Here is an 11,893-nt window from a genome sequence, read left to right as displayed (position 1 = left end):
GTCAGTGTTTATACTACATTTTTCTAGATTTTACACATCACTTGGGAAGACAGGCAAACTAGTATACTGGAAGAAGCAAAGATCACCAGTGTTGAAGCAAGCAATACACAGAGAACGTAACTGCACAAGGCAAGGGAGGCCAAATGTCTGCTCAAATAGCCGCATATTCACCTGCCGCTGGAGCTCTGCTAGCATTGGTGCTCAGTAGCAGCCATGTTCCCATGAGAGCACCCATATCTAAAAAGAGCTCTCAGGCTGGATCAGGCCAAACATTCAAACAGGTGCCTGAAAGGGAGGCCCCAGAGCAGGTCCTGAGTGCAAAAGTCTTCTCCAACTGTTGTTCCCCATTATCTGGTATTCAGAGGTAGACTGTGCCTGGGCATGGAGGTTCTGCTATCTCAATAGGCCTCCTTGGGAAGAGCCTGGCTGCTGGGTCAAGCCAGTGGTCCACCTAAGTCCAGCATCTTGTTTGCACAGTGGTCAATCAGATAGACATGGTGGGAAGAAGCCTGCAGGCAGCTAAGTTCTATTCAGAGGCAGCCAGCCTCCAGCAGTTTCCCCTCCAGGGTAATGGGAGAGGTGGGAAATTGCAAATTCACATAGCCTAGCTGAGGATTTCTTCAAAACTGAGCCAGAACAGCTCTGGTTTTGTGTCTTCATTTATTTTAATTTTATAAAACGTATGCATCGCTCAACTGTAAAACACTCCCCCTCTGCCCCCCCCAACCTCAAAGGGGTTTAGAAAAATTGACACAATCCAGTTACCACTTAGGAAAAATTAACAGCAGTGATTTAAAACTTTCAACCTGAGAGGCAGTGACTGGCCCAACGTCAACCCTAGTAGACTTCATGGCCTTCAAGTGGGGATTTATTTATTATTTTATTTCATAAAATTTATATACTGCTGTGTTGGTTTTTTAAAAAAACAACCCCAAAACAAGAAAAAATTCAAAGCCATACTTTGAAACATACAAACAGTTAAAATACTTGAAACAGATTATAACTTCCTCTTTTTTAAGTTTTTTTATTCAAAATTAAAACAAGACATATTATCCAAAAACATATCATCCTTGTTTCCCCCCCATTTCCCCTCCCTCCCCCCCACAATACCCACCCGCCCCCCGACTTCCCTCCGTTCCTGTCTTTGGTTTCTCTGAGACTGCTGTTTTCTGCATGTTACAAAGTTGTATAGATCCTCAAACTATTTAGCTGATTATTATCAATAAAAAGTTTGTGAATGTCTATTCAAAACCTTCCAATGAGTCCAATTCGCTTTGTTGGGTCTTCAGATACTTTGTAAAGGGTTCCCATTCATCCTTAAAGTCACAGTTATCCTTGTCCCGTAGCTTATATGTCAGTTTTGCCAGTTCTGCATAGTCCGTCAATTTTTCTTGCCACGATTCTTTAGAATCAACCAAAGAATCAGATTAAAACTTCCTAAACTGACGGGGCCTCACACCTGTTAGCAATTGTGGTGCGGTGTTTTGCAATGACCGCAGCTTCCAGACCAAACGCAAGGGAAGCCCCACAGGGAGCACATTGCAGTAATCCAGCCTCTCTGCCCTGCTGCCTGCAGCCCAGCCCAGAGCCCCCAAGAGAACCGCATTGTGGCCCCCGGTCATCTCCCTCCCCTGTGCTTTGCAGACTGGCAGGTCTCCCGGCAGTTCGGCGAGGCTTCCCAAGCCCACGCTGCAAACAGCAGCGCCCTGGCCCAGAGGATCAGAACCGAGGAAGAGAGCCTGGCTCAAGCCCGGGAGATGCTACGAGAAGCCGAGGCAGGACTCGAACGCGCCGGGGAACAGCTGAGGCGAGCGGAGAACAACCTGACCCTCCTGTGTCAGGACCAGGGCAGACTGGAAGAGAAGAACCGGGAGATGGAGACCAATCTGACGCACGCCAGATCTTGCCAGCAGATCGGTACGTCCAGTTTGCCCCTTTTTCCACCCTTGCTGATTGCTGCTGTAATAGACAAAAATCTGCCCTTACTCCCTTACATAGCTGTCAACCGTCCCTTATTTGGTGGGAAACTCCCTTATCTCAGCGCCGTTTCCCGCTGCTGTCCTGGATTGATGATGTCAATTTCCCAGGTTTCAAAGGAAGCAGCTCCTCTCCCTCCCTCCCTGCCGGCCAGGGAGGAGGGAGGCTCCAACTGTGTTGCTTGGCTGCATTGCTCACCCAATAAGGAGTCTAAGAACGACTGGGGGGGGGGTGGAGCTTGCATGCCTTGTGCCGATCAAATCGGCCGCGTTGCCTGGGGACTCGCCTTTGCTCAGCGCTTCCCAGCGGAGAGGTGACGGTGGTTTTCCTTGCTGCATCCCCTTTGCCGGGTTGCTGCGCTGTGGGAACCACCACTTGAGGCTTTGTTTGGCTGCTGGTTGACTGAAATTCCTTATTTTGGCTGCTGATCCCTTATTTTTGAGGCTGCTGGTCCCTTATTTTCAAATCTGTAAGTTGACAGCTATGCTCCCTTATGGGGGACACAAGAACCCTTATAGAGTCCTTTGCAGGTTCTCCATCGGTCGGAGAAAATAACAGAGGCCAACCAGAGAATATTTTGAAGCAAAGCAGCTAGTAAGCCTGATCTTTATTGATTTGTCGCAACAGGGTGCTCCCCTCACAAGCAGGAAAGGAGGAGGAACCCCGAACCAAGGTGTGCCCGCCCTCATATAGACATTTTAAATTCCCTGCCCTGGAGCTCAAGACCACCCCTCCATACATCATACATACATCACAGAAGGGGTGTAACCCAAGACCACCACCCCAGATACATCATACCTACATCATAGAAAAGGCAGTCTACAACAGAAATCTGAGTGCATTGTTTACCTCCTGTCTGGCAGGTTACCTGTTAATGCTTACTTGATTGGATGCCCTGGGGAGCCCGGTCAGTCTTTTGTAATGATAAATACTTCATTCCTGAGCCAGGTCACAGGCTCACCCTACTCATACACAGACATACCCTTAAGACAGGATTTGTGAATGAAAAGACAATGGGGAGGCTTTTCCATTTTCCTTCGGCCTTGCAGAGAAATCATTTGGTCAGTTTGGGCGTCAAAATGGTTTCAGGGCTGTTTTCCTGTGCTGCTTCAGACATGTGGTTTATATATATATATTTATGTACATGCTTGCTTGGTACATTTATGAACATTTATTATATATATTATAAGACCTTAATTTTTTTATTTCAATGGAGTTGTAGTGTTGGAAGGGACCCCCAGTCATCATCTAGTCCAAACCCCTGCGGTGCAAGAATCGCAGCTAAAGAATCCATGAGCGTCCAACCTCTCTTTAGAAACCTCCGAGGAAGGAGAGTCCGCCACTTCCCAAGGGAGTCTGTTCCACTGTCAAATGGCCATTACCTTCAGAAACTTTCCCCTAACTTTCTCGGTTACCTCCTCATTGCCTCTACTGGCCAGTTTGAGATGGGGAATTCAGCAAGTGTTTCCTCTTATGGGGCTCGAGGAGCCAATGTGACCTTGCAGGGGGGTGGACTGGATGACTCTGGAGGCCCCTTCTAGGATTCTGAGAGGTTGGAAACACCCCCAGGAAGGCCGCCAACTTCCCAAGTCACCGGGGCATCTCTCCGGTGGTCCTCCCTGGCTGTAAATCTCCCTGAGTCCAGAGAGACCGGTGATAAGCGACCCCGCTTTCCTGAGAGGAGCACACTCGTCTTCTGGCATATCATTGCAGAAGAAAGAGTCAATCAGTAGCTCTAAAACGACTTTGTATACAGTCTATAATACAGAGACTCCATCAGCACATCTCTGCTCTTTGAGCATCAGTAAAGGTAAAGGGACCCCTGACCATTAGGTCCAATCGTGGCCGACTTTGGGGTTGCGACGCTCATCTCGCTTTACAGGCCGAGTGTGCTGGTCCCGTGGGTCAACCAAGAAACGAGGTCCGAGTCCAGTCTGAGGTCGAAGGTGCAATATGGAGGCAGTCAGTAAAAGCTGGAGCTGGGTGCAGGGCAGGGAGTCAGGTGAGGTCAGGAATGCAGGACAGGCTTCAGGCAGGAACTGCAACCTACAACGTTGCTCCCGCAACCTGAGACTGGGGCTGGCTGGCTTTTATCTGCCCCGAGGCATAGGGCGGCCCCGGTCCACAGGTGACTCACCTCTCCTGGCCTGGAGGTGAGCATTCCTCCTGTGGGAACTTAATTCCCTCTGCCTCTCTGCCCTGAGCCTCTGCAGCTCAGGAGAGGCTGGAGGGTTACCGGACCCAGAGGCAACATCAGCTTCCTCTGACTGAGAGTGGAGGACCTGCAGGTACAGTGGTGCCTCGCAAGACAAAAAGAATCCGTTCTGTGATTCTCTTCGTCTAGCGGTTTTTTCGTCTTGCGAAGCAAGCCCATTGACGGATTAGCGGATTAGCGCTATTAGCGGCTTTTAGCAGCTTTTAGCGGCTTTTAGCGGCTTATCTGCTTATCGGATCAGCTGATAAGCGGCTTAGCGGCTTAGAAAAAGGGGGGGGAAAGGAAAAAAACCCCGCAGGAACTCGCAAGACATTGTCGTCTTGCGAAGCAAGCCCATAGGAGATTCGTTTTGCGAAGCACCTCCAAAACGGAAAACTCTTTCATCTAGCGAGTTTTCCGTCTTGCGAGGCATTCGTCTTGCGGGGCACCACTGTAATGGGTCCTCCATCACCTCAGGAGGCAGAGCAGACTCAGCTGGTGCCTGCACCTGAGGATCTAGCCCAGGTGAGGACCCTTCAGGCTTATGCCCCAGCCCCGGCTCAGCTGGTTCTGGAGGCGGGGAATCCTGTGCAAGCTGGGATCCCTCAGGTTCAGCATCCGAGTCCGAATCCCAGGCCATCACACCGAGAGAGCCGACGTTTGTCCGCAGACAGTTTTTCCCGGTCATGTGGCCAACATGACTGGTGAACCAGAGCAGCGCACGGAAACGCTGTTTACCTTCCCACCAGAGTGGTACCTATTTATCTACTTGCACTTTGACGTGCTTTCGAACTGCTAGGTTGGCAGGAGCAGGGACCGAGCAACGGGAGCTCACCCCGTCGCGGGGATTTGAACCACTGACCTTCTGATCGGCAAGCCCTGGGCTCTGTGGTTTAACCCACAGTGCCACCCGCGTCCCAGTACAGAACAGCATCACAAACAGAAGTGAAACTAACTTCCAACCGTACTCAGACTTTCTGTCTCACTCTCACTCAGACACTCACATGATGTATACAAAACACATTACAACAGTACCACTCGATGGAGCAGCTCAGATAGATGAAAATCCTAACATATGCATGGCTGCTGCATTGCACCACGTACTATTTCAGACATGCGGATGATGCACTCATTAGGCGCACTATATTTAGGACACTTTCATTAATTTTCCCGTAACGGGGTGATTCTTGCCCAGCAGAACCTGCACGCAAAAGACATGTGCTCACACTTCCTGCGCTGTCTGTGCGACGGCGGCTGAGCACTCTTCATGCTCTGATGCTCTAGCAATTGTGGGCGATGAGCTGCGTCTCTGCCTTCATTTTTGTTGTCAAAACTGCCATTTGTTCATTTCTTCTTAGCTGCTGATTTCTCCCTAATGGCCACCACTCCTTTGTTTTACTTACCAGTATCCCCCTGGAACACTGGTTTTCAACATTTTGAGCCCACAGCTCCCTTGACCAACCACATTCTTTCTGCAATCCCCACTTGCGCTGGGTTGCGGTTCGTGAATCACCAGAATGAGTTTCCCCTGTTCTGCCCCCACTGCAATGGGAGATTCCCTTTTACTAGTGCTTCCCAAACTAAAGAATCTTTCCATATTGCTGGTAAAGATAAAGGTAAAGGGACCCCTGACCATTAGGTCCAGTCGTGGCCGACTCGGGGGTTGCGGCGCTCATCTCCCTTTATTGGCCGAGGGAGCCAGCGTACAGCTTCCGGGTCATGTGGCCAGCAGGACTAAGCCGCTTCTGGCGAACCAGAGCAGCGCACGGAAACACCGTTTACCTTCCCGCTGGAGTGGTACCTATTTATCTACTTGCACTTGACGTGCTTTCGAACTGCTAGGTTGGCAGGAGCAGGGACCGAGCAACGGGAGCTCACCCCGTCGCAGGGATTCGAACCGCCAACCTTCTGATCAGCAAGTCCTAGGCTCTGTGGTTTAACCCATAGCGCCACCCGCGTCCCATATTGCTGGTACCCAGGGGCAAAAAATTATGGAAGCAGAATGAATAAAGCAGATCTTCCCAGATGCCCCTATTTTCCAGGGACGGTCCCGGATTTACAGAAGCCATCCCGGTTTCCGATTTGATCCCGGAATGTCCCTCTTTTCCTTGGGTCATCTCTATATTCATCAGATAAATGTTGGAGGGTCTGGAGTTATGTGACCCCTGAGCCAAGGAAATAAGTAACTGCACAACCTTTAGAAGACACCTGAAGGCAGCCCTGCATAGGCAAGGTTTTTTAAAATGTTTAATGTTTGATTATGTTTTTATCTATGCTGGAAGCCACCCAGAGTGGCTGCAACAATTGAGTCAGATGGGCAGGATATATAAAATAATTTTTTTAAAAATTATTATTATTATTATTATTATTATTATTATTATTATTATTATTGAATAGGACATCTCCATTTTCATCAGAGAAATGTTGGAGGGTATGATAAAGTAGCAAGCAATGTTAGGCCAGGGCAAACATCAGTTGGCCATAATGACTGGCTGTCATAGGAGAATTGCCATCCGGGTTAACACCTGCCTTGATTTTACAGTTTTATATCTTCTTTTTTACCCAAATTGTTTTATTTATTGCAAGATCTTTTGTTGTGCAGCATGCAAATAAGGGTAGTAATTGGGGTGTGTGTGTGTGTCTTATTTCTAGCCTGAGACAACCCTGGAGAGGAGCAACCTTTGTGGCTTTTGGGTTTCTGCTAATATTACCCAAGTATGGGCTCTGGGGTAAATTAAATGTCTCACTGATGCCTCCATCTGTCTAAATGCATGGCTTTATAGTCAAGCAAAGAGTGCATAAGGGTATGTTTTTTCCCCCTTTCCCCTGCAAAAACCCGCTCTTTAGTGCTGAATCGGTGCAAACAGCAATCTTTGGAATACCTGAATCGCCATTTGTTCCAATTCAGCATTAAAGAGTGGATTTTCCTGGGGGGGGGGAGTGACTTGGACACAGACTGGAAAAATTCTGCCTAGGAAGTGAGGGGCAAAAGGGTAGTGCAGATGAGTCCTTAAAAGGTAAAGGGACCCCTGATCATTAAGTCCAGTCGTGGCCGACTCTGGGGTTGTGGTGCTCATCTCGCTTTATTGGCCCTGTGGCCAGCAGGAATAAGCCGCTTCTGGCAAACCAGAGCAGCGCACGGAAATGCTGTGTACCTTCCCGCCAGAGCGGTACGTATTTATCTACTTGCACTTTGACGTGCTTTCAAACTGCTAGGATGGCAGGAGCAGGGACCGAGCAACGGGAGCTCACCCTGTTGCGGGAATTCGAACCGCCGACCTTCCGATCGGCAAGTCCTAGGCTCTGTGGTTTAACCCACAGCGCCACCCGCGTCCCGGATGAGTCCATAATTGTTCCCAAACGAGCCCTGCCACCCTGCAGACGTAGCACAGATCAGTTTCTGGAGCTTGTGGCCTCTGAACAAATAGGATCCCACCACATTGGCCGGGGGGTCTCTGAGGTGCCCTGAGCCCAGCTGGGAAGAGCTGCAGCCAAGACCCTCTCCTGGCCCTTTGTGTCTCCTTCCCAGGCTGCTGCCCCCCTCAGTGGAAGCTCTTCCGATGGAAATGCCTGTGGGTTTCAACGGAAAAGAGGACTTGGGCAGAAAGCAACTTTGACTGTGCGATGAAGAAATCCCTGCTGCTTGTTTTGAGAGATCCCTGGAGTGCTGAGGAGCTGCAGCGTTCCCAAGTCTTAATGGTCTGGTGAAAAAGGGTAGCATGGCCTAATGGGTGGGGTGAGGGAGGGAGGGGCTCCACCGTCAATCCTGAAGGGGGAACTTGAAGGCCACTCCATGCTCGCAGCACAGAAAGGGGAAAGGCGAGGGAAATGTGGCGTTCACAGCCAATCTTAAAAAGCGGAAGGGACCCTGTTGCAACTTGGCCATCTCTCTTGGGGCCGTCTGTTGAGGGATGCATACTGACTGCAGATCAGAGCAGGATTGGGCCCCTGCCTTCCTGCTTTTTCCCTTTATGTCACTCCTCCTTGCCACCCGCGAGAGCTGTGAAATGAGGCAAGGCTGTGATAAGGATGTGCAATTTTTGAGGCTTCTGCTGTCCTGTGGCTCCTCTTGTCCCAGAGGAGGCAAGGGGTGAGAAGGTGAGAAATGGCTTAGTCATGTATAATGAGATAAGAATCCAATGTCTCTGTTCAGACCAGGTCTCTCGATGGTTTTAAGAGAAACACTTCAATCTCCCAGGACATTCTATACAAGATCTCAAAGTAGCTGTTTTACTACAAAGGAATTTCAGAAATAGACTCGAAAGAGAAGCTGCTGAATTGCAACTCATTACCAAACTTAAAACCATCGAGAGACCTGGTCTGAACAGAGACATTGGATTCTTATCTCATTATACATGACTAAGCCATTTTTCACCTTCTCACCCCTTGCCTTTTCCTGTAAGACCTATTACAGTCGTTAAGAGTCGTCAACAGGCTCATCTCAGCTATCTGCCAATCTCCCATTCCCACCACCCTTCTGAGTAATACCCCTCCCCACCTTCCCACTATATAGAAGGATCTGGCAACTTCTGTTTCAGTGTATCTGAAGAAGTGTGCATGCACACGAAAGCTCATACCAAGAACTAACTTAGTTGGTCTTTAAGGTGCCCTTGGAAGCAGGCACTCCCACCCAGCCATCATACTAGCAGCCCCCTCTCTCAGTAGACATGGCGTGAGGCTGGTCATTCAGGACTCCAACACTTTGCTTCTTCTCCTAACTCTAGAACTCGCTGCGTTCAACGCCATTTTGGATTGGGCTGCAAGGAATATTGAGATGGGTGGATAATACACTCTATTCAGGGTAAGTAGAGAGGCACTGAGCTGTTTGCCACTCACTAAGGACCAGAACGTAACATATCTTCTGCCCGGACACTGAGGTCCAGTGCCAAGGGCCTTCTGGTGGCTCCCTCGCTGCGAGAAGCCAAGTTACAGGGAACCAGGCAGAGGGCCTTCTCGGTGGTGGCTCCCGCCTTGTGGAACTCCCTCCCAGCAGATGTCAAAGAGAAGAACTACTACCAGACTTTTAGAAGACATCTAAAGGCAGCCCTCTTTAGGGAAGCTTTTAATGTTTAGCAGACCACTGTGTTTTAATACTTTGTTGGAAGCCGCCCAGAGTGGCTGGGGAAGCCCAGCCAGATGGGCGGGGTATAAGTAATAAATGATGATGATGATGATGACTTGGTTCTGCCTCCTTTTAATGCCCAGCCAGACTCTTGGCCTTTTATAATCTAGCTTGAATGGTTGCCCTTCTCCATTCTCTCCCAAGCAGAGGCATTTGCAAGGATCGACAACTCAGTGCAAAATCTCCCTTTTCCCAGGGATAATCCCAGATTTACAGAAGCCGTCCCGGTTTCTGATTTGATCCTGGAATGTCCCGCTTTTCCTTAGGGCGTCCTTATTTTCATTGAAGAAGTGTTGGAGGGTCTGGAGTTATGTGGCCACCAAGTCAAGGAGATAAGTAACTATGCAACCTTTAGAAAACACCTGAAGGCAGCCCTGTATAGGGAAGGTTTTTTAAAATGTTTAATGTTTTATTATGTTTTTATATACAGTCATACCTTGGCTCTCAAACACCTTGGCTCCTGAACAAATCGGCTCCCGAATGACCGAAACCTGGTTTTCGAACAATTTTTGGAAGCCAAACGTCCGGCACAGCTTCCGCGGCTTCCGATTGGCTGCAGGACGCTCCTACAGCCAACTGGAAGCAGCGCCTTGGTTTTCGAACGGTTCCGGGAGTCGAACGGACTCCAGGAACGCATTCTGTTGGAGAACCAAGGTACGGCTGTATGTTGGAAGCCACCCAAAGTGTCTGGGTCAACCCAATCAGATGGACTGCGTAACAACAACAACAACAATGGAATAGGACGTCCCTATTTTCATCGGAGAAATGTTGGAGGGTATGAAAATAAGTATTGGCCTGTGCAAGGCCACTTTCCCCCAGGGAAACCTGATCTTTACTGCTGAATTGGAGCAAATATCATTTGGGTTTTCTCTGGACTGACATTTGCTCCAAATTCTCACTAATGAGCTGGTTTCCCCCCGTGAAAAGTGGTGGGGCAGGGGCAAAAGCACTTGGACCCATGCCTAGAAAGCGCAGGGCAGCTGCTTGGACTCAGGCCTTATAGATATGGGGCCAGAGGGAGTGGAGGTGAGCCCAGGGCAGCTGACCTGGGTCACATTTGAGCTGTTTGGAGATGGTCAAATCTGGCTTCCAAAGTCACTACAGATAATTCAGAATGTGAGCATTACAAACGGCGAGGCAAGCTGTGACCTTTTTGCTTTGTTGATTCATTTTCTTTCAGACCTCTGAAACATAAACCTAATAAGGGCTGTGTGCAAGTGAGCCAAGAAGGCCTGAAACAAGAATCCTGTGCCAGAAAGTCTCTGTACATCTGTCAAAAGATAGCCAGGTCCAGTCCCTGGTCATGAACAGCTGAGAGTCAGAAGCTTTTTGGATCTGCTGCAAATCACCCAGAGATCTTGCAGGAGGTCCAGATCTATCTCCTCCTAACCCCTGGTCTGTCTGGTGGTGTGACCCCTCTTCTTTTACAAGATCCTCCTCGCCCCAGCCCACGCACACACCTTTCCCAGTATTCAAACGAAGGCTAAAGACAGCAATCGATATCCGTGTTTTTATGATACTGCCTATTTTGTAAGGAGTTTAAAATAAACTGCTTATCTCAGAAGAAATTGGGACTTGTTGTTGTTACCGTATTTTTCGCTCTATAACACGCACCAGACCATAACACGCACGTAGTTTTTAGAGGTGGGAAACAAGAAAAAAATTATTCTAAACAAAATAGTGGGTATATGATTTTTATGGTTCATGCTGTGGCCACAGACATGTGATCTGACAGTGAGTTTGGAGTAGCCCAGTGCAAAAATCCTGAGGATCCATGTGGATCCATGCTTTGTAACCACGGAGGAGGGAAGGAAGGAGAACCATGGATCACGACTGCAGCAGCTCTCCCCTGCCACCCGCAGGCATTCTCTCCATAACACGCACAGACATTTCCCCTTACTTTCTAGGAGGAAAAAAGTGAGTGTTATGGTGCAAAAAATACGGTATTTAGTCGTTTAGTCGTGTCTGACTCTTTGTGACCCCCTGGACCAGAGCACGCCAAGCACTCCTGTCTTCCACTGCCTCCCACAAAAAAACTCCTAAAAACTCTGATACCCCATTTTTAAATGCAATATACTCCCATACAGACTCCTTAGGTAAAGGTAAAGGGACCCCTGACCATTAGGTCCTGTCACGGACGACTCGTTTGTCCGCAGACAGCTTCCGGGTCATATGGCCAGCAGGACTAAGCCGCTTCTGGCGAACCAGAGCAGCGCATGGAAATGCCATTTACCTTCCCGCCAGAGCGGTACCTATTTATCTACTTGCACTTTGACGTGCTTTCGAACTGCTAGGTTGGCAGGAGCAGGGACTGAGCAATGGGAGCTCACCCCGTCGCGGGGATTCAAACCATCGACCTTCTGATCGGCAAGCCCTAGGCTCTGTGGTTTAGACCACAGAGCCACCGGCGTCCCTCTTCTAATCTAAGAAGCATTTATTTACAGAAGCAATAAATCAGCATTCCGGGAGGTCATCAGCAAAACCGAAAGTATTCTGTCTCACAGAACAAAGAACAACCCCCCCCCCCTATATGGGACCACCACCCCCAGCGGGCAGGACACACACTCTGAGCTATTAACCCTGTAAGCTCTGGTTCTCTT

At 49.1% G+C, this 11,893-nt stretch overlaps 1 protein-coding gene across 1 annotated transcript in view; it reads left to right on the top strand.

Moving 5' to 3' along the window:
* Positions 1-10,850, top strand: part of LOC310712891 (uncharacterized protein) — a 13,875-nt gene extending 3,025 nt beyond the window's left edge. The window contains exons 4-7 of the mRNA XM_083516333.1: positions 1,645-1,917; positions 7,701-7,870; positions 8,896-8,972; positions 10,474-10,850. Coding sequence (XP_083372459.1) covers positions 1,645-1,917; positions 7,701-7,870; positions 8,896-8,972; positions 10,474-10,600 — 647 coding nt within the window. The 3' untranslated portion in view covers positions 10,601-10,850. The remainder of the gene's footprint in view (positions 1-1,644; positions 1,918-7,700; positions 7,871-8,895; positions 8,973-10,473) is intronic.
* The last annotated feature ends 1,043 nt before the right edge of the window (positions 10,851-11,893 follow it).

The sequence above is a fragment of the Podarcis liolepis genome (genome assembly GCF_965112155.1).
Source record: "Podarcis liolepis genome assembly, chromosome: 7".
Classification (NCBI taxonomy): Eukaryota; Metazoa; Chordata; class Lepidosauria; order Squamata; family Lacertidae; genus Podarcis; species Podarcis liolepis.
This window is presented reverse-complemented; position numbering and strand designations above follow the sequence as displayed.